We start from the raw sequence: 27,976 nt of genomic DNA on the forward strand, positions 1-27,976 counted from the left end.
AGGCTGACGTCATCGACCCGGCTCCGGGTCGCGCGCCTGGCTGCGTCGTCACTCCCCCTGGCGTGCGTGCGCGCCGCCGTCGATCGCGTGGTGTGCTTCCATATTGCTGCTAGTAAGGGAGACCAGCGACATCGGGGGTTTTAAACAGGCGCTCGGAGGGATTTTGTGTTTTAATCCGCAAGTGGCCACTCTGCGTCTTAGACTGAAGGATATTTGGTCTAGGGGTGGAGTGGAGAGAAGAGTGAGACGAGCCGGATCGGGGGCGCACAGTTCGCGTTTTCTCTCGCCAGTTTAGAAGGGCTTGCGGGGTAGCGAGAAGAAGGGGGAAATGGCCACTCAGGTGGAGACCCTCCTGCCCGGCAACCCCCTGCTGAAGCCGGAGGAGCACGGGCACGGCGGCCCGGCGGGGCACGGCGGCGAGTGCCCGGATCCCGGGGCGGACGGCGGCGTGAGGCGAGGCGAGCCGGGTCCGGCAGGCATGGCCGCTCAGGAGCCGAGCCCGAAGCAGGCGAAGGACGAGAGCAACGCGCAGGAGCAGGAGAGCCTGCGCAGGGAAGCCGGGGCTGCCCCGAAAGACGGGGTCACCCCGGAGGAGGAAGGCCCGAAATGCACCAAAAAGGAGTTCACTGAGGCGCCCCCTCCCAAGGTGAACCCATGGACTAAGAAAATGAACACGGTGACCGTGGTCAGTGTGAATGGACAAGCACATCATGGTGTGTACCTCCTAACATCTTTTCCAACGCTTCGCTTGTTGCTTTCGAGTGCCGTGGCGGGGTGCAGCTGGCCCGGACGGATGGCAGCGGGGGCCCTCCCCCCGATGGCCAGCCCGCAGGGGGCGCAGGTCCCCCCGGGCAGCCCTGGGTGCAGGCCCCGGAGCCGCTGTGGGGGGCAGAGAGGGGGGTGTGCGGTCTGGCCTGCCCCAGCAGACGGTGCGGGGCGCAGCAGAGGTCGCGTCTGCGGCGGCCGGGATCGTGTTTCGCGGCTGCGTGCGGCCGGCAGGGCGCATTTCGTGCAAAGGGAGCCCCGGCGAGGGCCAGGGCCTGCGGACTGGCAGCGGTGCGGCGATGCGTTTTGGGGGGGTTTTGCACGCCGGCGGCCGGCTCTCCGCTGTGTGCCAGGGAGTGGGCTGGTCGCACCGAGGGCACAGCGTGCGCCGCACCAACGCCTATGATTAGCATATGTTGTGGGGAGGGCTGGTTTTTGCGTCGGGCTTGGTTTTATATATATAGCCCTGCCTCGGCTCTTGAAGCATCCGAAACATGCGGGGTTATTGGCAAAAAAGCTGGAAATCCATGTGATTTACATGTGGTTCACGTTTTAGTCACTCGTGGCTTTTCCTGGTTCCCCGAGTACACGAGCGGAATGGAGGGGCATCGCTGAGTCGGCGCTGCTGTCCCCCCGTGTCTCTTTTTTTAATTGTTATACCTATTTCAAACAGATGGCCCAGAGCTTGGGCGGTAGCATTTCCTTTGTTTTTGTTCGTTTTTACCCGTGTGAGAACGTGAGGGTGGCACGAAATTAAAAGGAAAACCGTTTTGTTTTCCAAGTCTTTTATTTTTTTTTATTTCAGGGAGGTAAAGCGATTGTTTTAACTTTAGAACAACCCCACTGGCCACGCAGTTAAGGCGGTGATTGTAACAGGGACGAGTCTCGCCCCCCCCCCCCTTCCCCAAACCCTCCTGCAAAAAAAAACCCGAAGGAACCAGCGTGTTTCGAGGCTCAGATCTAGGAAAAGGTGACTTGTATTTTATCCCCCGATAGTTTCCAGCCGTGTTTCGGCAGGGGTGCCCCTCTCCGGGGGCTGTGGGGGTCGGGGTGCTCTGGAAACTAAGGCAGAGCGTTGCTAGGCTCGTCCGCGTTACCCAGAATTCCCCCCGCCCGTCGGCAACGTGGTGTCTTCCTCTGGAAACACGTGATCTCATGGGCGCTGCGCCGCGGCCGGGCCCGTCTCCTGGGGGGCTCGGTTCGGGCTCCGTGGGGCCCGGGGTCGCTTGAGTTTGACAGGGCGGGGCGGGGACGGGACGGCGAAGCAGCTGTCTGAACGGAGAGCAGCGCCGTTATCCCCTCCCCCCCCCAGCCGGCCGTGGTGAGGCGAGGGGAAGCGTGGCTTCTTGCTCAGCTGCTGCAGGTTAGGCGGACGGGTTTGTTCCGGACTGCCTTCAGAGCAGCTTCCTTTGAACCGTGCTCTGCACTTCACTTCACTCCCGGGGTCGTGGTCATTAGCCGTGGAAGGCACACAGCCCGTGCTGGCTGCTTTCGTGTCTCGGTCCCCCCGCACACCAACAAGTCTGTTATAAAAGCTGTTTTTTTTTAAAATAAAAATAAGTTCATTGAGGTAGAGTAAATAACGCGTGTTTGCTCAGGGAGATAAAACTGTTTGCACTGTAGAGGTAGAGGAGAAAACTCCAGTGTTTTTCGTTCTTTGCGAAAATAAAGGAACGAGTTTCTTTCCCCAATTTAAGACCTGTTACATCCAGTCATTCTGTAATTTGAGTGAACTTTGACCGGGAAGTCCACAGGTGAACAACACCTCTTATTTGAGAGAGCTGGTTTGGGGATCAGTATTGTTTTTGTTTCTCTTTTAAAAGGTTAAAGTAACAGGGTTACAATATCTATGGTTTTTCAAAGGCCTGGGAATGAAAAAGGAAATGAAAACCGACTTTTAGTACTTTTGCCTCCCTGGTTAATATTAAGGCTAATATCTTAAAACGTGTTATCCAAGGTCACGGTCCTCTGTTGTGTGAAAGGTGAGACACGTGTGAGAATGTCAGGTGTTGTGTGCCAAGCAAAAGGCTGTATGGACACAAGAGCAATAAACAGTGCTTTGTGACTTTTGCTCACTGACTGCTGTGCGGGGGCTCTCCTTGGCTTTTGTAAGTAGAGACTGGAAGAGAACCGAGATCTTGATTTTTCAGAATTTCTTTGAAAGTGTAATATTTGATCTGCTCGATGCGTGTAGGGGGTGTTTTTGTGTCAGTGGCAGGTCATACATCTGCTTTGAGTTAGACAGAGCCTTGTATGTGTGTAGTGGACGAGTGTTTCTGAATAGTTGCTATAAGTGGTGAGATTTGCCTTTATGATGCACCATAGGTACTCCTTGAAACTGGAGGGATGCCCAGTTCCTAAAGGCTGGGGTAGAGGGCACGTGGCCTGTTGATGGTGGAAGCCTGTGATGACTGTTCTTAGTTTTAAAGAACCCGAAGCCGAGTCCTCGCACAGCCTGTGCGCTGACAGTAATAGGCTCGTCTGCAGTGCAGCAATGCTGGATGACAACAGCAGGCAACACGCTGCCACGCTTTCCTGGATGCTGGAGCAGCGCTCGTTAGCCCCTGAATCCAGGTTTACCCAGTTTGCAGACAGTAGAGAAGCATGGGCCTGGTCTAGTTTTATTGTAAGAAAGTTTGAAAGACTATGCTGAAAGTATATTGACAGATAAGTGGTATTTAATGTACTTTTAAAACCCTGCAGTGTATGATTCCTTAGTCCTTGAAGCTGAACGTAGTGGCATGTGTAGTGTCAGATGCAGTGTCCTGTTTAGACGTACCAGCGTCAGCGTGGTTGTGTGCTGCAGTAGGAATGGGGCAGCTGTGTGGAGCAGTGGGCAGGGTTCTGGACTGTAACTGGAAGGTTGTGGGTTCAAGACCCAGGTGAGACACCGCTGTTGTACCCTTGACTGGGGTACAGTACCTCACCCACACTGTTCCAGGAAAACACCCAGCTGCGTAAATGAGTGCAAAACTAAGTTGCTTCAAATAAAAAGCTTCAGCCAGAGAAATACATGTAAGCCTGTTTTGGTTGTTTGGTGTCTTTAAAGAATAACTGTTAATGTTTCAAGGTTTATTGAGTACACTGACATTGTGCAAGTTCTCTTTCACAGTTTCGTATCTCAATATCATCTCGCCTTCTCTCTGCTCATTGATGGGGTGTTCCGGGAGAACACTTTGGGTTTGATGAGCCCGTTAAAAATTAATGTACACAAAGCAGGCAAGTGCAGATCTTGTTTTGTTTGTAGTATACGATTAACTTCTGTTCATTCGAATACAAAAGAGGGAGTTAGAAGCAAGATAACAGGGCTGTGAGGAAAGAATTGATATTGATCATCAGTATTACAAAACATTTTTTACAAAGCAAAATGGCCTATGTCATAAAAGGTAAAATGTAATCAAATTCCTGGGCAGAATAGAAAAATCATGCTTGTTGTTTTGCATTATGGAGATTTAATGAAGTGAAGTTCTAAATGTCTTCTGCACAGCGTTGCTCTAAAATCTCCAAGGCACTGCTTCCCAGAAGGAGGGACTGCTAGCAGAGAACTGCAAGTGATGCACAGGCTCAAGAATAAAACAAATCCCGAACTCCAGAACAAATAAACATGGACAGGAGACTCCTGTTATCGAAGACAGCTGTCTAAAGCATTTCTTCTCGGTATAATCTCTCCTCTGAGCAAGTCCACCCTCAATGGAGAAGCTATTTATAGTTGTGACATGTTAACTTGGTTTCAAAACAGTAGTGGGTTAAAGTTTATGCCAAACTGTCCTAGAACACTGCATTACCAGCCTGTATTTCAGTAAGGTCTTTGTTATTGGAATAAATGCATGTAGTTATGTATTCTTTAGTATAGCATTTGTGCCTTGTGTTTGCACAAAGGGTAGTGGGAGTATGGAACAGGTCTCTCAGCCATGTTGTTGAGGCATGTACCTTGGCTTCCTTTAAGTAATAGCTGGATGAGATCGAGCTCGTTGTACCCGAATAGCTTTTTACTTTCAAATTTTCTGTTTCTTAACTGATGATTTTCAGGTATTTCAGGTACTATCAAAGATGTACTGGTAAACCTGATAAGCAACCTTGAACATGTCAGACCTTTTCATGGAGTGGTAATTAGGGTAAAGAAATTAACATTTCTGTTATTTATTCAGCTAGTAACATCACCTGTTACAATGTAGTTCCCCAACCTTGATCAACAATGGGAGATTGATTGTATTGCAAACATTTTTTCATGTTTCCTATTCCTGACATACTTAATGACACTTAATGACAGTTCCAGCCTCGGCACAGATGCCTAAAATAAAACTCCTACCAAAAATAGGAAAATAGTCTGTCTGATATGGTTTTGGGATTAAAAATTTCTGTTGGTGTGATCCCATTTGAAATTGAGTTAGCTACTGTATGTGCCCATAAGTGGATAGCATGTGTACTGGTGTTGGAGCTCCAGTTCCAGATTTAATTGAGAACTGGGTTCTGTCCCTTGCAGATGAATCCCTGCTGTAAAGATTTATCGCGCTGTGCAGTAGAAAATAAGAAAGGTGCCTTTGTTCCAAGAGGACAGAGATCCAGTCGTTCACAGGCCTTCCCCTCTCCGCTGTGGGTCGGCACAGCCGCTGCTGCTCTGCTCCTCGTGTGCCTGAGACGTTGTGGCGGTGCTGCAGCCCGAGTAAGCTGCCCCGCTGGTGGGGCGTGATCCGAGCGCAGGCCTCCAGCGGCTGAGGTGTGCGCTGTCCATCCGGAGGCCTCTGGGTGACAGGATGACTAGCGTGCCTCTCCTGTGCTGTGCCCGAGAGGCTTGGCTGGCCGCGTGGTGATGTCGTCGGCGGACCGTGTGACTTGTTTGCGATGGTGGTCCGAGCCTGCAGTCTTTCTGAGGAGCGGAGCCCCACGTGCTCTTGGGCGAGCAGCTCCTGCAAAGCGAAGCACATCATCCTTCTCGCTGCACGTCTAGACCTGCGCGCCACTGGCTTGCGTCTCTTTCGCCTCGTGTCGCTCCGTGAAAGACAGCTGGTAGGCTGGAGCGGGAGAGTGTAGCTCGTCTTTACCCTCTGCCGAAACCGGAGCAGTGACGTCGTCAAGACTGGGGTGGGAGCTGTGGGGTAATGCCGACTGATGTGACTGGATTATAACGGAGTTTGAAGAAAATACACGCGGAGGGGAAAAATACAGCTCAATGCACTTACAGATCTCAGTACTTTTTCAGGTCTTGAATGTCTGCACATGTCATCCCTGGAATCTTCTTCACTGTCACTTTAATTTCACAGTGTGGAAATATCTGCAGACCTTAGGGACCAATGCAGATTCAAGCCACAGGTCTTCAGTATAATTATTAAAATCAGCTCGACGTGATCTCGGTCCTCCGAGGCAGGTCCAGTCTGAAAGTCAGATAATGCCTTTGTGCAGCAGTGGCAGTGCCTGGGCTGCATTGACAGCAGGTGTCGGTTTGTAGTTTTATCAAACGGTGTTTTGGGAAACTGTATTTACTGTGTAATATGCAGCAGTGTACAGCACATGAGCCTGCATGTAGTCCTTGTGGTTTGTTGCAGGTTTCTCCTGTGCTTGTCCTGTTCAGTTTCAAGCAACTAGTGGTGAATGTTAACAGCCAGCGTCGCCAAACCGAGACATTTTGACCGGGAAGATCCAGCTGCCGTCATCTGGAAATTTTTTTTTTAAGGACTCTGTTTTAAGCAGGGGTTAAAGTATTAAAGCATTTTACTAAGGATTTTCTTTGTGACAATAAGGATTTCCAGATTTTACGGATTAGCCTGTGTGTGGCATTGAAAATTGCCGGTGACGTAAGCCGATATGCAGAATGTCAAGAGGAGCTGGTCAGTATTGAGAAAACGAGTGTTTTTGTAGCGGGTGTGCTGACATTTTAACTAACAGGTGTGGTTGGTAAATTTGTTGTTAGTTTGCCATCAGCAGCAGGTGTACTGTGAAAGCCATGGGGTAGGAGTGTGTGTGGGCACTGCTGGAAGCAGCACAGCTGTGGTGCACGAGGTTGCAGATGTGCTGTCCCGTTCTTCTCATAGATCCCCGGAAGGGGTGTGCCTGTTTGCTGGTCTGAGCCCCAGACGCCTCGTGTCAGCTCGGCTCCACTCAGTGATGCTCTGCAGTGCTGCCAGTGATCAGTTACAGGTGGAGGTGTGATTCTTCACATTGCTAGAGAGGATCAGGCTCTACCTCAGGCGCACTCTTGCAGGCGAGAAGCTGGGGCCCGTGTGGTCATTTGGCCCCTGCGATGGCATGTGGCCGTCCCCTCTGGGCTGGGCTGCTGATGTGCTGGCTGAGGCCGCCTGGCGTTTCTGACGCGGGGGAGCTGGAAATGCGCTGGCAGTGAGGGATCGCAGGTGAGCTGCTCCGATGTCAGTCGTGGTGCGGACTCGTGACTTCTTGTCTTCAAGATCGGGGCCCGTCCTTGACTGTGAGTGCACCACGTGGCAGGTGGCATGCGTTTACATGGAGCTTGTAGATGCCTTTTCTTCAGTCTTAGATTGAGTTGCACGTCGGCGTTGATCTGTCACAGGGAAGTCGTTTGAATATGGCGTGTAGTGGTATCTGTTTTAGGCTGCTGTGCAGACGCAGAAGTGCTATTTATAGCCTGGTAGTCCGCAGGCACTTCTCTACTGTCAAAAAAACAAAATAGCATATGTGCTTGAGAATTTCCCCGCGTTGCTCACCTGATCCGTAGGAAGCTGTGATTGTCTTTGCTGGCCAGGTTGTGTGCCGCAGGTTGCGGCCCGTGTTTCTGTCTCACGCCCACGCGCTGGGGCCGAGTGATGTGGTTCCCACGAGCTGTCAGTGGTCGCAGGGCCCATGTGCTGATGGGCTGGCACAGGTGGGCACGCGACCTGGCACAGCTCTAAAATCTCACAGGCTTTTCTGGACTGCAGTATATATATTTGTCATTAAAGTTATATTCCTCAAATTGTAGGTCATTTTGTTTATACCTTGAGAACATTCCTGAAGAACAGATATGGTCTTTGTTGATAAAATTATTCCAGACTTAAGCGGTGTGTACATAGCAATTAGAGGAGATTTTACCTGTGTGCTTAATTTATCATCTGTTTTCTAAACTTATATAACACTTCCTTATCAGACTGGAGTGCATTAATTCTTTGCCTTAACTGTGATACCCAGTAGACTTGTTTTGTTAAATCTAGAGCTTATTGATGTTTCTCAGATGACTTGATGAACAGGGATTAGAAGGAAAGTTTTAAATTCAGTCATTCATCAGACAACAGAAATGTATTTTTAGTTTTCAAGTAAATGTTTTTAGCTAGTTTATAGTGCAGAATGTTTGCAACTAGATGAAAGAGTGGACTTCCAGTTACTAAGGAGCTGTGCAGTGTTTGTATCTCAGAAACTGAAGCCATCCTACATGCAGTGAAAACTCACCGTGCCCACCTTCCCTGTATAAATGTTGTGTTCACCTTATTTCCAGTATATGAAATATGTGGAGTAACCACTAATGATGTAGATTCAGAATGAGCCCAGTGAAAGTCTGGAATTGTCAAAACACATTCAGCACATTCAGGGCCTTCTGTCTTAATGTTATTGTACAGTATCTTGTGCCGATGAGGTGAAAGGCTTGTTTTCGTTATAGATTTCTCATCTCAAAAAGAATCACTTCAGAAGCACTGAAGACCTCTGTCAGAAGAAATTATCATTTCTTATTGCGCTCTTGTAATATGATAACATGTTTCAGTGCTTCTGGAAAATGTGGTGCCTTGAGCTGAGCTCTCAAATTATTTTTAGGCTTTTAGGGCTGACATGACCTTTCGTACAATAAACCTTGCTGGGTTTTTGTAACTAGGCTAAGGATTAGGAATTGCAGACTAATAATTGGACTCTCTCTTGGTTTAGGTCCTGTTTTTTAAAATTACATACTTGGATTACTGTGCAAAAATGAATGTTATATTATTTTAAAATGCGGACAAAGTGAATGGGTTAATGATGTACCAGGAAGAGTGCAACAGAAGGGTTCTAATAAAGTTAGGAATATTTTTGTAATACTTCAGACAGAATCTGCTTATTTTCCAGTATGCTTAGGTAAACCTGTTGTAAGCAGAAGATTGTTTCCAAATTAAAGAATATTACAGTGCAGGAAATGTACTAAGTACTGCAAGAATATCAAAGGGACTTTTTTTTAAAGGGGTAATTTGCTTACAACTTTGTTCTTAAGCAGCTGTCTGAAATTTTAATGAATATTAAGAAGTTGTAATGACCTTCTTTAAGCTTTGTATATGACTTAATGAAAGCCTTGCATTAAGCGTAACACGAAGCCTCTATTTAGGGTACAGTTAAAGGCGGTGATTGCTTTGAGCTTAACTAGATGGAGAAAGGTTATATAGGATGTTTTTCCCACAAATAAAAAGATTAAGAATGGAGGATTAGCATGTTGAGACTTTAATTTATAGTGTTTTGGCTATTTTTATATTGCATTATTGAACAAAGGTGTAGATGGTGGTAAAAAAAAACCTTGTTCTGGAAATGGTCTTGGGGCAGCATGCCAGTCACATGTTTGTGACCTTTCATTGTTGAGTGGAAAGGTGTTTTCACCAGGGCAGGGGGGTTTGACTGAGAGGAGTCCAGGCTTGCATCCCCATTGCACATGAAATAAAACCTACATGGGCATACAGGCTGTTTGAGTGGTAGCTTCTGTGATGTCAGGAATACAAAAGGGCATGATGTTTGTTACAGGCTCTGGAAGATTTATGCTGTGTCAGTTTTGTAACCTCACAGAAAATGTAGTAAAAGTTGCTGAGTGATGGTGAAATTTCATAGCGGTAGCTCTGTCTGACCTTGTGCAGTGCTTTGCTGAACTTTGCATAATATTTCTTGAGAGAATAAACGAGGCTTCACTTCTATGCTGTGCAGAACAGTAGAGATTTTGACTTGATTGCCTTATGGTGGCCTTGAAAGGATGCTTCTTTCAGTGTCAGAATGTAGTGCACTGCCTGGAACCTGCCTCTCATGCGTGTGATGCTGTACAACTAACAGACTGTCTTTTTCTCTCTGGTGTCCGCAGATCAGTCTCTTCCAGCCAAGGTGGTGAGAGCTGGGAACCCGAAGCCCAGAAGGGGGGGAAAGGTACAGCCCCGTTTCACCGCCTCTGGGACAGACGCCACACGTACTGGTGTTTGCCCCATTAAGTGTGCACGTTTTCACAGAATTGGTGCTTTTATTGTGGTGTTGCTAAGCTCACACAGTGTTATAGTAGACTAATTATAGCATTGCCTGTCAATACATACTTGCTCTGTAACCTTTATGAGTGTCGCCTTCTGTAAATGGTGGTGTTCTTGAACCCAGGAGTAGAAAACCCCACTGGCTGCACCGTAAAACCACGGGACAGCGTAACAGATTAGTGCGCAGTGCAGATTAGTGCCACAGTAAAAGTTTCCCTTGCAGTTTATGAAACTAAGAGTCCTAAAGGTAGACTTGAATAAAGAGTAGTAAAATCGCCACATTTTGCATTTTCCTCCTGGAATGCAAATATTCCATTAATACACCAGGTTGATAAAGGTTTCGATTTGACCTCACTATTGTAGCATTACCTGCTTCAGTTCAAGGGGCAGGGTGATGTAGCTCAAGCCATGACACCTGGGGTTCCCAGTCCCAGTCCTGGGGGACCCCAGAGTCTGCTGGGTTCCATTCCAGCTGAGCTCTGTCTCCAGTCTTAATTGATGCCCTTAACTTTGCTGCTTGAGTGTGCAGGCGTGTGGTTAACTTGGTGCTTTTTCCAGCTGCTTCAGCATAGAGAACCTTAAGCAGCCTCTCCTGAGTTTGCTGACCCTTATTTCTGGTTAAAAGGGTATAAATGAAGGATGAACAGACACAGGTGGGAATGACACTCTTATGATACTCACTGAGTGTTGCTGGTACAGGGGCCATCCCAGTTTCAAATCCCATTTGATTTTTTTAAGGGGAAAAAAAAACGATTTAAAATTTGGGCTCCCCAGCCTAGAAAACTGAGCTCGGTGAGCCTGTGATTGCGAACTCAGCTGGAGAGAGAGACTGTGGTCCGGCAGGGCCAGGGCTGGGGTCACGGCAGTGCCTGGACAAACAGGAGGAGCTCCCACAATGCCTTGTGCGCTGGCGATTAACAGCCGACGGTTTGTGCGCAGGTCGGAGACTTCGGCGACGCGAACAACTGGCCCACCCCGGGGGAGATCGCCAACAAGGAAGTGCAGGTAACATTGCCTGACAGCGGCAGGAGCGCAGACCCACACTCCCGGTGTCCTCTTGCCTGGGTGTGTCATTTTTTACTCCATTTCTCCTATCAGTTTACACACCGGAGTTACGGGTTGGAGACGGGCTGCTCTGAGGTGAATAGTGCTGGTGTGGAAGACATTAAAAAAAAAATGGCAAAACCTCCTTGTTGGGAAGCCAGCTGCTCTCTTATTTGGTGTTATTCGGTCTCTAAAAGCATTAGTGGTGGGAAAAACATTGTCCTGGTTGAAACATCTGCTTGCATGAAGTATTTGAGGATAATAGGTAGAGCACAGCAGTAACGATCGTTATAACGTACAGTATTAGGCCTGTATATTGCAGGAAATGGAAACTGTGTGGTGAGTAAAGTACAGAAGAGGCGCAGAGAGGAGTTCGTGGTGTCTCTCTGTTCCAACACGCAGGCCTTTGCAAACACCCCAAAGTGACGTACCTGCTGTTATTGTGAGTGGAGATGAGAGCTGCCCAGGGTGTCTCAAGCGAGAGAGTGGGGTACAGCACAGTGCGAAAGAACCGGTAAAAGCCATTACTAGTTGTATCGCAGCATGGCACTCTCAAACAAAAGATTTAAGATGTGAGGATGGATTGAGAGTACCTGGGCTGTCCTTTTTTAGGAGCCCTTCCGTTTCTTTTGCAAGGTTCTGGAGTGTGAATTAGGTCACGTCAGGGCCAGGAATAACCAGGTCTGCGTCTCTATAGGAGGGATGTCCTTTTAGGGATTCCCACAACACTGCAGGCTGCGGCTCTGCTGCTATTTTAGGTCAGAGCCGCATATTGTGGCTGATGGAGTCTCTCCAGTTTTTTTCCTTCACCTTGTCTCGCATGTGCAGTGGTGACACCAAGAGCCAGCATGGGAATAGAATCATTTTAAAGCAGGCGTTTCATCCCGAATAGAGGACATTAAACATTTTAATTTATCTTCTCATTGGATCTTTTTTAATTGCTATTTTTATGAACTAAAGAACGTGTTGTTTATCCCTAAGACTTCATTGGTTAACCGCCAAGAGTATCTGCTACAACACTTTCCACTCAGTTTGACCTAATCCCTGGAGATTTATGTACAGAAAGCAGGTACTGCTTCTTACTACCGAGCCAGTAGTTACTTTCTAAAGCTTACAAGATTGGAATTTCAGTTTCAAAACATAAAGTACACACTCGGTAAACATCGGCTCCACATAAAATCGTTGTACACTTGGAAATCCTAACGGGAGCAAGTGATCATCTTGTTGGCCTCCCTTTCAATATGTGGCATGAGGCTTCATCATATACAGTCATGTGAAAAAGAAAGTACACCCTCTTTCAATTCTATGGTTTTATATATCAGGACATAAAAAATCATCTGGTCCTGACCAGGCCCTAAAATTGGGTAAGTCTAACCTCAGGTGACAAACAACACATAACAGGTCCCACTATGTCATTATTTAACAAAATAAGCCAACATGCAGAACATGCATGTGTGAAAAACGAAGTTCACCCCATGATTCAGTAGCTTGAAGAGCCACCTTTAGCAGCAATAACTTGAAGTTATCATTTTCTGTATGAGTTTATCGGCCTCCCACATAGTTTTGGAGGAGTTTTGGCCCACTCGTCTTTACGACATTGCTTCAGTTCATTGATGTCTGAGGACATTCATTTATGCACAGCTCTCTTAAGGTCTCGCCACAGCATCTCAATGGGGTTCAGGTCTGGTCTTTGACTTGGCCATTCCTACACCTTGATTCTTTTCTTTTCAGCTTTTCAGTTGTAGATTTGCTGGTGTGCTTGGGATTATTGTCCTGTTGCATGACCCAATTTCGGCCGAGCTGTCGGACAGATTGCCTCATGTTTGTGTCTAGAATACTTCGGTATAAAGAGAAGTTCATGGTCGACTCGGTGGCTGCAAAACAACCCAAATCATCACCCCTCCACCACCGTGCTTGGGGGTTTGTGGTGATACAGTTTGGTTTTTGCAAAAGATGACGTTGTGCATAATGACCAAACATCTCCACTTTGGTCTCGTCTGTCCAAAGGACAGTGTGTTCCAGAAATCTTGTGGTTTGTTCAGATGCCATTTTGCAAACCTATGCCATGCTGCCATGTTCTTTTTGGAGAGAAGGGGCTTTCTCCTGGCTACCCTTCCATGAAAGCAGTACGTGTTCAGTCTATTTCTGTTTGTATTGTATTTAACATGTTGAAGCTGTTCAGTAGACCAGAGCAGGAAAGTTTCACTGACCTTCAGAGGTCTGATTAGGTTTTGAAGTCCCTCATGCAAGTTGCAGAGCTTGGACCGCTCACCTTCGTCCGCACAGCTCCCGTTTCGGGGTTTCTGGGCTCGGAGGCAGGGGCCTGTCCCACTCTCTCGTGTTGGCACGGATGTGGCGCGGTGAGGGTGCGACCCGGTTGCCGGTTCGCCTTAACTCTCTTCCTCTGGAAATTCCCAGGTGCCGAAGAAAGCCATGACCAAGAAGGAATCAAAGGAGAAACGGGACAACGAGGAGAGCAAGGAAAACCAGAAGGCGAAATCCGACGACTCGGGAGAAGAGAAGAACGGAGATGAGGATCTGCAGAAAAACGGTCAGAAGAAAAAAGGTGAGTGAGCTACTCCTCCGCTGGGATGGATGAAAGTACACATTTACCTCACGTGAACCAGCCCAGCCCAGCCTTGCTTTGTGTGAATTCATGCGTATCAGTGGAGAGTCACTTTATCAAGTCACAGTCGAATCTCATAACAGCTTTTTGAACTGGCTGGAGAGTCCTGTGCTGTGACAAATCTGCCTTTGAGTTTGGACAGGTGGTTAAGAAAGCGTTCGTAACTGGCGTCATCTGCTGTGCTCAGTAGACCTATTTCCTGCTGCTGTCCACTGGGCTGCTTCTGCTCTGATTTATGAAAATTGAGTCTTCTGAAAGTTTGGTAGCCGGCACTTTTTTTTAAGTGGTGCCTTTCTATCAAGTATTTTGAAGGAACTTTTTTGTAAATCATGTTGAGGGTTAATTGAGAGGTGATGTAGAGACTAAGTAGCAGTTACTCTGGCCTTGTCCTTTGAAATTTGCTTGCTTGAAATCCGAGTGTCTCAAGTACCTCTGTAGCAGAAAAAATAGTACTTAGGTGCTCTCAGAAATTTGCATGCTGCAGTAGTGCTGTTGGGGAGATATACAGTGAAAGTAACTGTTGCCTGTAAGCAAGATAAAAGGCGTTAGATTCCTTTTTTTTGTCTCGCTATAATTTTAAGATGAAAGCAGCTACAGTCCAGATGATCCGGTCCTATGTGTCCCTGGGTCATCTCAAACTTCATTACGGGAAGGTGGGGGGTCCAAATCGTGCGCCGAGGCCCCATGTTGTGTTGTCTCTGCAGGAACCAAGCAGCGGTGGGTTCCTCTCCAGATAGAAGTGAAGTCTGAAGGGCCCAGGGAGCGTTCTGCTTCGAGGAACAACAGCCGGCAGAACGAGCCCAGCCGCCTCCCGTCCAGCCGGAGTGACCTCAGAGGTGAGCTGCACTGGCTTTAGGGGCTGCTCTGAGTTCAAACCCCGAGGAGACCTTCAAGGCACAGGGTCGTGCACGTCCATAAAGGGTGGAGAGTCTGAGAGCTTTGTGTGGTACTGCTCTCCAGCCTTTCTCGCCAGGAAAAGCTGCAGGTTTGACAGCGCGGTCTTCTCCTTGGTAATGGTTCAACAGATGGAAATTATTTTTCACGGCGCGCGCGTCTGTGTGTTTGTGTTGGACTGGCGTCCTGCCCAGGGTGTACCCCGCCTTGCGCCCGGTGCTTGCTGGGCTGGGCTCCCCTCGATGCTGTCCTGGATGAAGGGGTTCGAAAAGGGGTGGGTGGCTACTCTGCAGGGCAGCGTGGGTGTCCTCTTGAACCGCAGCGCTGCGGTTGAGGGTGCCTTGAAAAGCTGGCTCCCCGGGGTGAGGTTGAGTGTTGGTAAGATCCCCGCTTCTCCCGGCAGACTGGCACAGCACGAAGCACGAGCGAGAGTGGCGGGACGACCACGACGAGGTGTCCAGCGTGAAGAGCGAGGGCGCGCCCTTCCGTGGAGGGTTCAGAGGTCGCGGCCGTGGCCGAGGAAGAGGCCGGGGTCGTGGGCGGGGCGGCGGCCGAGGTACTTGTTCCGGTCCTGGAGTTTCCTAAAAGATGCCGTCATCTCGTCCTGGGGGTCAAGTTATGGCACTGGCTGCTCCTCCTGTCCCGTTCGGATGTGTGCGCGGCTCGGTTCCTGACACCGCCGCTCCAGCCTCCTCGTGAGAGTCCGGTCACAGCTAGGACCCGGAGGGAGGTTGATTGCTGTTGACGTGGCTTTTCGTCATTCAGGGAAAACAGCAGCGTTAAGGAGCGGCTTAAGTATCATAAAACTGTGCTCTTTATGCGCAGCAATATTTGGAGGCTTGTAGGATCAGTTCCTAAGGATCTGAGCCTTTTTGCATGTACGTTCTTTACAGTTCATTGTTCTTTTTTCATTGCAAAAGCGCTTTCCTGCTGTACTTGTCCGCTAATTGCACAGCAGTGATTAATAGAATGAATGTTCTCCATTGTCGTGGGTGACAGCAGCTTGTGGAGGATCTCGTGTAACTGTAAAACCTGATTCCTCTGCATGTGCACTCTCCTTCAGCCCCTGTTCTGGGTGACTGGTAGATCTGGCTAGTGTGAATCCCTTCACCCATTTTTTCCCCTGTGCTCCTGTTCTTTGCAAAAAAAAAAAAAATTCAGATCCGTGGGAAGTGGTCGGTAATGAGATGTTTCTGCTTGCAGGTCATTTTGATTACCAGTATGGCTACAAAAACTATGAAGGGAAGGAAGGGCTCTACGGACCGAAGTACAACAGCACTGTGACCTATTACTACGACAACATCAGCAGCACGGAGATCTACACTGTGGACCAGGAGCTGCTGAAGGACTACATCAAGCGACAGATGTACGTTGACAGACTGAAAACCACTTATAAAGGGTGTCTGTTTTAGATAGAAGCCCACACGGAAGCTGGGTTCCGGTTCGTAGTGGACGTTTCTTAACTCGGAAGTGCATCATGGTCACACAGATACCTGTGGAGTCGCCATATTGCCGTGTCTACAAATAAAACGGTGGCAGCGATCACCGGGACTCTCGTGCAGTGCTACGCGCCGCAGGGCTCTGGGTTCCATTCCTGCCCTGCAGTGCTGTCTGCGTGCTGTTTGAATGTTCTCCCCGTGTTTGCGTCGGTCTCCTCCAGGCACTCCAGTGTCCTCCCACAGTCCAGAAAACGTTGGGAGCTTAATGGGTGTTCCTGGAAGCGGGCCGTGTGTCCGAGTGTTGGTGGATGCGGTGGGTGTAACTGTTGCTCTGTCCCTCCCCCCCAGCGAATACTACTTCAGCGTTGACAACCTGGAGAGGGACTTCTTCCTGCGCAGGAAGATGGATCAGGAGGGCTTCCTGCCCATCCAGCTGATCGCGAGCTTCCGCCGTGTCCAGGCCTTGACGACGGACATCGGCCTCATTGTGGAGGTCAGCGATCAGCGAGGCTGCAGACGGGGGGGGGTCTCCCCTCGCATCCTCACACCCTCGCCGATGTAGCGGAGTGGCCACTCGAGCAGTAGATGCAGTTATTCTCCATGTGTATATTTACACACGTCCCCGTGTTTCGGATTTGTAGAGGGCTGCACGTATCCGAGTATAAAGTTCTCCTGCATGTGCGACTGCTGTGAAGATGATTTTCACGTCTAGCGAACTCTGCTTTCCTCCCTCAGGCTTTGAAAGACAGCAAAGAGGTGGAGATCGTGGACCTGAAGATCCGGCGCAGAGAGCAGCCGGAGAAGTGGCCGCTGCCTGGTTTCTGTGCCCCGGACTACAGCCAGACGGACTTCTCCCAGCTCATTAACTGCCCCGAGTTCGTGCCGAGGCAGGCCTGTGAGAAACAGACAGGTGAGCTCCTCGTACTGGACACCGCGTGCCTGTCGCTCCCAGCCAGCGGCCCTGAGGCTGGCGATAAACATTCCAGCCTTGAACCTTATTAAATGTTTATTAAGTGTTTGTTGCCTCGTGCTGGTAATGAAATATGACCTCTGATGGCGAGGAGGCTCTTTCGTTGGCAGGAAATCTAGATCATATTGCTTTGTGCTTAAATAAGATAAGTCGAATCAGTTTTTAAAAAAGACTCTTAGGTTTCACCCTTTAATATTAGTCACTTCACCTCTGCAGAAGTAACTAGAACATTTGTTGTTGAAAAGGGTTAGGATAAGTGTTTAAGAATGAATATTAGCGATTACCCACTCAACACTCAGCTATCGTTTTGCCGGAAGTTTTAATTTATGAATTGTTAAAGTTTTTCATAAGTCTTAATATGTGTTTTATCTAAAACTTTATATTTTCATTCTCCAGTAGCTATTCAGAATAGGATATACTGTCCTACCTGTCTGCCTCACCTATGAATGCCAGTATAACTCCATATGGAGGCTTCTTAACGAGTGGTGGTTTGGTAATGGCACTCTTGCTCATGGGAATGCTGTCTGATTGGCAGAGTCTGCTCCAGGGTCTCCGAGAGCGTCCACCCCGGTGCAGTGCAAAAGCGAGGACGTGAGCAACCTCAAGACGATGCCCAAGGGGCTGTCGGCCAGCCTGCCGGACCTCGACTCGGAAGCCTGGATCGAAGTGAAGAAGAGGCCGAGAGCGTCGCCGGCCCGACCGAAGGTGACGGCCTCCTTCAGGCTCGGTGCTCCCGGCAGGCCCTAGCGCGGGAAAGACTGGCGGTTTTTCTTGATGCCCGGTTCCGTTCTACCGCAGGGGCCGTTTTATAGTCCCTTTTTGGAAAGAAATGCCTGTCTTCCTCTTGTCCGCCAGAGTCTTGTGACAGGCCCTCTGTAGTGAAGTTAGCCATTGCAGAGTTAAGATGGCATAGAAAGTGACATTCTGAACACTTTTGTCATTCTCCTTCTGTCATTGTTTGTGGTTGATGGAGGATATTCAGGTCTTAAACATGAATGATACATCTTTGGGAAAGGGATACGGGTTTGTAGTTACATGATACAGCTGTCGGTGGGATACCCATGTGCTTTCAGACATGTGCCTGTGGGGCAGTTTCAGCTGTGTCCTTGCCCATTGCTGTGGTGTTAAATACTGGCGTTATTGCTCCGGGTGTGCTGGGAACAGGCTGTTTTCCCAGGAGCTCTGCTCCACTGACTCGTGGCGTCTGTTCCAGAAAGCGGAGGAGTCCAGGTCTCCGGTGCAGCAGGGCCGCGAGGAGCCGGACGAGCCGGAGGAGCTGGACTTCATGTTCGACGAGGAGATGGAGCAGATCGACGGGCGCCGGAACACCTTCACCGACTGGTCCGACGAGGACTCGGACGGCGAGATCGACGACCACGACGTCAACAAGATCCTCATCGTCACGCAGACGCCCCCCTACCTCCGCAAGCACCCCGGGGGTGACCGCACGGGCAACCACACCTCTCGCGCCAAGCTCACCTCCGAGCTGGTCAAAGTCATCAACGACGGCCTCTACTACTACGAGCAGGACCTGTGGGAGGACACCCACGAGCCCGAGTACGCCACCATCAAGGTGAGCCGCCCAGCGCGACCGCAGTCGCTGTTCACCCATGTCACTGGACCGCTCCCGTCTAGAGCTGCGATGTCTGTTAATCGCATGGGTAGACTGTTTCAGCTTATTTTTTATGCATTATTGCATTCCTACAGCAAAGTATCATGGGTACAAGGCCACTACAGCACTAGAGGGCCACGGTACAGCTAAGGATCGTGGGTACAAGGCCAGTAGAACACTAGAAGGCCACTGTACAGCAGAGGATCTTGGGTACAAGGCCAGTGTACAGCAGAGGATCTTGGGTACAAGGCCACTGGAACACTAGAGAGCTGTCGTTCAGCAAAGGAACATGGGTTGAAGGTGACACGTTCTATTATGAGGTCAAAATTCATTAAAGGATTACAGATATGAGAAATCAAGTGTTTTTGTACATGTTCTAATAATGGCTGATCATTTATTGGTTAATATGCCAAAAGACCTGTTCATAAGCTCAGCAAATATTGATGAGATTCACGGGTTTTACTTCACACTCTATGATGTGGACAGTTTGAATGGCATTGACATGGTTTAAGTAAAACTGCTGGAATTACCAAGTTTTTGTTCTCAAAGTTTCCAGCCTCGTGGCTGGGTTTGTTTAAGGCTAGTTGAAATCTGTGCTCGTAATGTACGCCAGGTTGTTTCTGGATGAGCCAGGACGTTTGAATGGTCTTCAGCAGGAGTTTTTCCAGTGCTCCCATTGTGAGCTGGGTCCTTTGTACCTCTCACTCACGTGCTGTGTCCAGTGACGTCTGCACTGTTTATAAACAGTCTGCGGGGCTCCGGCCTGCTTTTTTACCGCCAGGTCTGGGGAGGAGAAATGGCTCTTCCTGGAGCAGAGAGCATGTTTTTCACCAACACTGACAATGTGAGCTACTTCTGAGTTATACAGATTCTGAACTCTGAACAAGGGGGGCTGCTTTGCTCTAAAAGATATGAAATGTCAGGTTGTTGGTTTGGAAATTTTAAAATAGAAGTGAAATGTATCCTACCGTTCTGCACAGTTGGTATAGCCTGGGCACGTCAGCTTGGCATGTTTAAGTTCCAGATTCTTCATGGTAATTTTTAATATTTAGATACATCACGATGGGTGAAACAGTTGAGCCTTTCTGTACACAGATCAAAATCGGTGCTGGCTCTCGATTCTTAAAAAAAGTGTAAAATGCAAGGTGCAGACAGTGCATCAAGACAATATACAAACAAACCGCAGACAATTTACAAGTAAACTGTTGGAATGTAAACAATGCAGACATGTAAGCAATGACAGATGTGCAATAAATACAATTATAATGAGATGGTGTAAGTTATGGTCCTCTTGTGTCACTGCCGTTGCAGCAAGAAGTCGAGAACTTCAAGAAGGTTCACCTCATCAGCAGGGAGCAGTTTGACAACCTGACCCCTGAGCCCCCTGTGGACCCCAACCAGGAGGTGCCTCCGGGGCCCCCCCCACCGCAGCAGAGTGAGTGTGCAGCCGCCGGCCCGCGTCACGGGCGCCCCGCGGCGGGATGGCCGGCCGGTCCCTCACACCCTCCTCTCCCGTTTCAGTCCCCACAGACGCGCTGGCGAACAAGCTCTTCGGCGCCCCGGAGCCCTCTGCCATCGCCCGCTCTCTGCCGACGACGGTGCCCGACTCGCCCAATTACCGCAACGCCCGGACGCCGCGCACGCCCCGCACGCCGCACCTGAAGGACCCCACGCAGACGCCGCGCTTCTACCCGGTGGTGAAGGAGGGCCGGCCCGTGGACGCCAAGGTGAGCGAGGGTTCGGGGAACTCGGAGGCGCCGGTTAACGGCGTAGCTCAACGCTTCTTTTCCGTCGCTTGTTTTACCTCGCGAGACCGTGAAGTAAAATGGTGGGCGGTCGCTATGAGTGCGCGGTAGATGTCTGCAGCAGTGGTCTGCTAGCACACCCGAGCGCAGGCCCGCTGTGTGGGAAGCATCCTGCTTTAAGATCTAAAAGCACGGCGCCGGTCGGAGTGAAGAGAGGTCCGTGTCCGCCCTGCACCTCGGCCCAAATGCGTCTACAAAGCCGTGTCTGTTTGCGCTGCCTGTAACGCGAGCCGGTCTTGCCCCGCAGACCCCCCGCAAGAGGAAGACCCGGCACAGCTCCAACCCGCCGATGGAGTGCCACGTGGGCTGGGTGATGGACTCCAGGGAGCACCGGCCGCGCACGGCCTCCGTCAGGTAGGGGGCGCTGCCAGTCCGCCTGCCCACTAGCCCTTGCAGAGGAGCGCGATGGCAGGGCACCAGGAAGTGGGTTGTGTGTCAGCTCTTTGTATTCGGAGCTGTTGTGAGTTGTGACGCCCCTCTCGTTGATGTGGGCAATGAGACACCTGCGCTGTGGCCGGTGGTGCCTTATAGAGTAGAAGCTGTTCTTACTGCAGTGCCTCTCGTGATCCAGGGGGCAGCATGCTGGCCAGGTTTTCAGCTCTGCTCCAGGTCCCTGAGAAGAGGCCGGGTGCCGGGGGAGATCTGTCTGTAGGGGTGATAAAACACAGACCGTTCCCGCAGGTTTCGTCTCGTTGAGGTTTTGTTTTCCTCCCCAGCTCGAACGCTAGTCCTTCCGAAGGCACGCCTGCCCTGGGAAACTACGGCTGCACCCCACAGTCTCTCCCCAAATTTCAGCACCCGTCGCACGAGCTGCTGAAGGAGAACGGCTTCACGCAACACGTCTACCACAAGTACCGCAGGCGCTGTCTCAACGGTAGGCAAGAACCGTGGGCTTTTTCTTAAGATGGCTACAGAATTGCTTCTTCTTCTTGTGTCTTTTGGTCTGGGTTTCACTGTTCGCTTTGAAGAAATCCGCTGACTTTGTTAGTTCCTCATAGGATCCTGAATCAGGTCAGGTCATAATGTCTTTTCAAAAATAACAAGGTTCAGTTCCTTCAGCCTGTCAGTGTGGGACACTCCCTCTAGACTGAAGAGACTCAGTTCCTTCAGCCTGTCAGTGTGGGACACTCCCTCTAGACTGAAGAGACTCTGTTCCTTCAGCCTGTCAGTGTGGGACTGGCTTAACCCAGTGCTGACTGCAGCCTCTTTGAGATGCGGTGGGATGCAGGTGGTGGGGTGACAGAGGCCCAGGTGCGTCCGTGATGCAGCCTTGGGCTTCTCCTCTGGGCTGCGCTGGCAACAGTCTATCTAGAAGGATGCGATTGACCGTTGGATAATCATCACCTTGACGTGCAGCCGAAAGCTTTCTGTCCCCTCCCGTCGACGTCCGCGAGACCCAAGTGCCGTTTTTCGTCTCTCCGCAGAGCGGAAGAGGTTGGGCATCGGCCAGTCGCAGGAGATGAACACGCTGTTCCGCTTCTGGTCCTTCTTCCTGCGGGATCACTTCAACCGGAAGATGTACGAGGAGTTCCGGCAGCTCGCCGTGGAGGACGGGAGAGAAGGATATCGGTAAACTGAGCTGTGTTCCCTCTATTCCCGGGCTTTCGGTCCACAGCCCACAGCCCCCAGTGACCATGAATGAGCGGTTTGATAATAAATGGCACTGAGATTACAGAGGTATTAATGTGCTCTGAATTATTAATGTGTGAAAAAAGAAATGGATACGTCACTGCTGTTGAACTCAATCAGCAGTTGTAAATTGGCAGGCTGCTGCAGAGAACAGAGGCGGTGCAGTTCATGTAAGTGTCATGGTTTAAGACACTGCTGTTCAGTGTTTTTGCTCCTGTGATACTGTTGTAACTAGTGTGCCTGTGCTCCTTGTTTTCTAGGTATGGTCTGGAGTGCCTTTTCAGGTATTACAGCTATGGGTTAGAGAGGAAGTTCAGGCTGGACATATTCAAAGACTTCCAGGAGGAAACCGTGAAGGATTACGAAGCCGGTAAGACTTCAGTATTTATGGTGTTTATTTTGCGCCTTAATCTCTATTTGACTGGTTGCATTGTGATACTCTGCAGCCTAAATGTTGAAACTGTTCAGGGTTGTGTGTATGTGCACATTTTCATCCCTGCTTATTAATTACACGATGGCGAGTGTGGTGTAGAAAGGGTTGTCCTGCCACTCGGCTTGCTTGGTTATTTGGGATGAGAGACCCGTAAGTAGCCATCGGACTGGACGAATCTTCTTTCCTCATTTAGTGATTTTGTGAAGGTGAATGAGAGAGCGTGACACTGGGTTGAGATCTGTTAAGAGAACAGCCTTGTTTTGGTGTCGATGGGGCTTATGGTCAGAGGCCGGGTCTAATGCCAGCTTTGGGGGTCTTGTCTGTTGTCACTACACTGCACCTGGCCAGCGACACCAGAGCCTGTTTCTCGCCTCTGGCCTGCGCCGCACAGTTGTGTGCTAGCCAGCCGCGCGTTTCAAAGCGCTGGGAAATCTAACGCCATCTTTGCTGTACGTTTCACAGGGCAGCTGTATGGACTTGAGAAGTTTTGGGCTTTTCTGAAATACTCAAAAGCAAAGAACTTGGACATTAACCAGAAACTACAGGAATATTTAAGCAAATTTAAACGTCTTGAGGATTTCAGAGTGGATGTAAGTATTGAATGCTAAGCTATATTATAATGTTGTTCTCTCATGTCATGTTAAGATTGCATATCTTTTTGCAAATTATTTCGGTTATGAAACAGTTCCAGTTTTTGAAAGTAATTCATGATTAGTTTCAGTTTTGCACATCCTATTCATACTCTTAAAGCACTGAAAACTTCAGTAGGAATTGTACAGTTTGTTCCAAATCGCCCTAGAGGCTCCTGCTGTTAATAAATTGCCTTTCTGTAATCCCTTGCACTGCAGATAGTGAAATGAAGATGGAACTTTAGCTGGTACCAAGTCCAGCAAGTCCAAGTCCAAAGTGAAACTCGGCTGAATCGTTGCCAGCTTTCTTTTCCGATTTCAACTTGCAGTGTTTTCATATTGTTGCACAACTTGGTCATTGTATTGTGGAAAAGGACAAACCCTTTACCAACAAAAAATGCACTTGCCAACTGTAACTGTACAGATTCCAGCAGCTTGCAGAAACAATGAGAAGGATGTTTGATCTAATGTCCTAAATTAATCAGTCCCAGTACGACGGGGATATATACTGTGCATGCACCGCCACCTTCTTCAGAAATGTGTGGTGTTAAGTATAATCAAGGATTTTAGAAAGTAACTTTTTTGTTTACTAATGATGTAGTGAGCTATTAATATTTACAAACTTAAGATGCTAAGGATTAAAGGTAGTTCAGTCTCGTCCTTTTTGCCATTTCTACCAAACTCAATACTTGACTCCAAGATGAGATTTAGCTTTAATCAGTCTCTTTATTTAAAATAAACTCTTGAGAAGTTCTCGTGGATAACTGCAGATCATAACTCCAGATTTAAATAACATTTAATAGGTTGATGACGTGCTGGTCATTTTTTAGGATGTCATACAGCTCATCAGTTATTTTTCAGACGGAGCGCGTGCTGTTCTCTGCTTGAACACGGCCTCGTGCTCGGCGGCAGGGGCTGGCCTACAGGGCTGTGGATGTCTCCTGCGTGTTGTGGGCGGGGGGGGGGGTTGTGTTAAAGAAGCGAGAGATGAGCCGCCTGCTCTTCTTTTCCAGCCGCCGATGGCCGAGGAGGGAGGGCGGAGGAGGCACCCATCCAGCGGAGAAGGCAGGAGCCGCCAGCCCGCCAGCCGGCCCGCTCACGCCCACGCCCCCGCCCCCCCGGCAGCGGGGGCCCCCCGCGACGACGCCAAACCCCTGAGCCAGAAGGCCCCCGCCGCAGCCGAGTCCAGACCCCGGCAGTAACCGCACAGGACGGGCTGGGCTTCCGTTCGCCTCGGGGTGGGGGGAAAAACACAGGGGGGCCAATCGATAAAGCAAGCATGAGAAGAAAAGGAAATCAAACCATCCTTTCCCGTTCATGATTGTGAGGATTGATGCTCTGCTTTTTCCGAGTTTTTTTTCCGATTTGACAACTCCATTTCACCCGAGATAGACTACTGAAAGATGGAGGACGTACAGCCCGCGTGATGCAGTTTTCGTTTTCTCTTGTGAGCCCGGCCCCCTGCGCTCTTCGGGACAATCATTTCCGTTCGGATGGATGCGTCTTTGCCGCCGCTGAAGCCCGCGGCACATGGCCCCTCCTCGCCCCCACCCCCCCCCCCCCCCCCTCCCGCTGCAGTCCTGACCGGTGCCCCGGCGCGCTGGACTCCTCCCGGAGCCCAGAGCCCCACCTTTATCACTTTACTACACAGGAGGGCTGGAGACTCGTGCTTGCAAGCTGAAGTTTACTTGACTGGTTTTTGGGGCTGGATAAAAGAAACGCAGAAAGCTGAAAATTAAAAAAAAAAAGAAGAAGAAAACTTCATTACAGACATGCAACAGTTCCTCCTGATGGGCAGGATCTTTGAAAGTTGCCTTATTTTGACATTATTTTCTTTGTTTATGCCCGCCATCCTTAATGTTGTTGATTGTACAACATTTAATTGCAATGCAAACCTTCAGTCATCATTCAACGAAAGCTGTCGGTCGGCTCCTCCGTCTGCTTGTCGCCTGCCTTGTAGCCGGTTACAGTCTTCCAAGTATCATCTGGTCTGTTACAAAACCACCCTGCGTGCATCTGCATCTCGCTCTTGCGCTGAATCTGGAGAGGACGGCACTCCCAAGGCTAGATCGCTCTCATCTTCATGGAACTTGAGATGACTGGAATTCGCAAATTCTGAATACTTGAAAAGGTTATCACAGTACACCTTACGTTGTGGGTGCTTTATAACGTACATATTTAAGTAACGTGCTTGAAAAGGGTATTACGAGGAAAGGCTGCTCTGTAGAACAAAATTAATTGGTTGCTTCCGTTCTGGAGTGACTGTGAGTCTTATAACCACAAAGGCGCATCTTGTGAATGCATGACGTAGTTGCTCTTTTACGGGGTATTAGCTGTCCGAGAAGCTGCTCGGAGAATGCCACATGCTGCCAGCAGACCGACCCTGCCCTCGCCACCTGGAGGTACAGCACCCTGTTCCAGCGATCGGAGCATGGCGCCATTTCCCTGAGAGGCTGCCTGTGTTTATTGTTCTCTTTTTCTCTCCAATGGTACTTCATCAGTTTGTGGTTCTCTTGAGTCTGGGGCTTAAAGCTGATGGCGATTTATCTGCCACTTTCCCATTAAGACTCTTCAGTGTCATATCCACATTCTTCTGCCTGCAGGTATTGGAGTAGATCCAAAACTATTCATGTGTTAATTGCAAGATGAGGAGAGCAAATGGCTCTTCTGTTCAAGGTCCAGCATCGGCACCAGACTATGACAGTCTGAGTTAAATTGCATCCCTGCCCTAGTTTTCACTGTTTGAAGCATTATGGGTCACTGGCTTTCTAGAAGAACAATATGTGATTCATAGAGCTGCACCAACATAAATGACTCCCATAAATCTGCTCAGTTGCGCATCACGTTTGCTGTAAGTTGTGACTGCTGCCTGATGATTAACGAGCAGCGCTTCCTCTGCGGCCCCGCTCGGCAGACAGACATGCTGTAAAATATGCAGTGATGCACCATTGAACTTTTTGTTGTTGTCAAAGTGTGCTACTTAAATCGAGCTTAAAAACGGCAGCATCTGTTATCTTGTAATTAACATGTTTTAATAAGGTTGTTTTTACATGATGCCCGTCCGCTTTGGACATTTCAGAGGAGAATCTTGGAATGACGATGAGAGAATTGTCGAAAGGGAAAAGGTGGCAGTAACTCTATCAGAGTTTGAGCTCTGCGAGTCCGACGTCTGATTGAAAAAATAATCCAAATTGCATTTGTATTCATGAAACACCGAAGAATGGATAGTCTTTTAAATTAGCATTCACGTGACCTGATCAGGATATTGAATCGCTCTTCAATGCTTCTTAGACCTCCCACATTGTACTTTTTACTGTTAATAGAAAAATATATTTTCCTTACACATGTACATTCTATATCTTTTTAAGAAATGGTCTCTTATTTTAATATCTTTTAACACTTTTAATTTTATTTTGATTCGATGGTTATGTCAGTGTTGCTTTTATGAAATAATCTAAAACAGTTGTGTCCTTTCAGACATGGGACTGCATTTCTGAACAAAGGGAAATCGGCAGCGAGAGTCTGCTTGGGGCGTTTTAGAATGAACCCGTTGAAAAGCTCTAACAATCATACTTTGGGATTTTGTTTTTAAATCTTTGTTTACAAATCGCAGGTCGTGGTGAGGGTGGGTGGAGCTTGGAACTTGGAGAGCGTATTAAGCCGGTCGACGCTTCGGGTTTTATTTCCCAACATTTGCGGAAGAGTAATTAATTTATTACTGCGTGGTGATGAAATCTGTGATTCAGACTGGCATTGTCTCCGTTGTCCCTGCCTTTAAAGGCATCCCCAATGGAGGCTGAAACTACTGCTCGCTGAACACTGACAGGAGAGGCAGAAACACTGAAAACGTTGCAGCTAATGCGTTTTCCAGTTGTCTTCCTGCCTTTTGTTACCCCGGTTGGAATCTTTTTAAGGTTTATGGATTTGTTGTTGTTTTTTTTTTAGCTTTTATTATCGTGGGCTTTGTAAAGGTTAAAAGGAGGCTGTAGAGCCGATAGCTGAATCGCCTAAGAAGTGTTCACTTCGAACGCCTGACGCGTATCGGCTGGTACACAAGTCCAGGATGTGCGAACGGGTCCTTCTCTGCACGCGTGGGCTCTCGGAGGTCCCTCCCGTGAAGCGCTGGCCGACCGGTGAATGCTTTCAGACGCCTTTGCGTTGACGGGGCATGGCGACTAGACTCCTGCTTCCTCGCAGGTCCTGGGTTCGGTTGTGGCCTGCGGCGCCTTCTGTGTGGAACTTGCAGGTTCTCATCTGTGTGTGAGGTTTTCTCCAGCTGCTCCAGCTCCCTGTCCCTTTCACAGATGCGCCATCTTGGTTCATTGGTGTCTCAGTGTCTGATTTGTCCGTGCGCTTGCTTCCCCAGCTGTGGACGGGCATTTACAGAGGAGCCAATTCTTTCTGAATCAAAGCCCTGTGTGTCAGCCTACCTTACACGCAATTTCTTTGCTAAGCAGCCAGCATGCCCTTTAACTGTTCTTGTGTGTCGCGGTGCATCGCTAAGGGTGGGGGGAGAGTTTTCTGCCCATTTTAAAAGGGTGAGGTAATACTCTACTTTGCAGTCAACTCATAATGGCTTAGAAGTAGACAGCTAGTGATGTCTGGGGATGGAGAAGGAGAACAATTCCATAAAGCCATATAAAATAGCTGTTTATGATCCATGCAATGTTAATAGTTCATTATCATTACAATATCCTAGACTTGTGGAGAGTAAAAAATAAAAGGAAGAAAAAAGAAAAAAAAATATAAAATGAGAAAATGTAAAATACTTGAATGAGATCCTGTATTATAACATTTAATATTCATAATATCTGCTCTGTAGGCTGATGTGATTCGCTATTAGTGTTCTTTGTAATTTGTAGTAATTATGCTTTTCCTTAATAAATAAAAAGTATAAAATGTACAAAAAAACCTTTTAAACACCAATTTGATGACTCTTGTTGGG

At 48.8% G+C, this 27,976-nt stretch overlaps 1 protein-coding gene across 1 annotated transcript; it reads left to right on the plus strand.

Moving 5' to 3' along the window:
* The first annotated feature begins 64 nt into the window (after nucleotides 1-64).
* Nucleotides 65-27,957, plus strand: larp1 (La ribonucleoprotein 1, translational regulator). The gene is made up of 19 exons (XM_088604831.1): nucleotides 65-713; nucleotides 9,794-9,855; nucleotides 10,890-10,955; nucleotides 13,413-13,560; nucleotides 14,325-14,456; nucleotides 14,918-15,070; nucleotides 15,718-15,880; nucleotides 16,302-16,446; nucleotides 16,689-16,863; nucleotides 17,459-17,628; nucleotides 18,137-18,496; nucleotides 19,847-19,970; nucleotides 20,057-20,262; nucleotides 20,588-20,694; nucleotides 21,057-21,214; nucleotides 21,765-21,909; nucleotides 22,230-22,339; nucleotides 22,865-22,992; nucleotides 24,045-27,957. Exons 1-19 carry the CDS (start codon nucleotides 329-331, stop codon nucleotides 24,231-24,233), a joined length of 3,126 nt encoding a protein of 1,041 aa, XP_088460957.1. The 5' UTR covers nucleotides 65-328; the 3' UTR covers nucleotides 24,234-27,957.
* Nucleotides 27,958-27,976: the final 19 nt, after the last annotated feature.

This window comes from Lepisosteus platostomus, chromosome 13 (genome assembly GCF_059453375.1).
Source record: "Lepisosteus platostomus isolate fLepPlt1 chromosome 13, fLepPlt1.hap1, whole genome shotgun sequence".
In the NCBI taxonomy this organism is placed as follows: domain Eukaryota; kingdom Metazoa; phylum Chordata; class Actinopteri; order Semionotiformes; family Lepisosteidae; genus Lepisosteus; species Lepisosteus platostomus.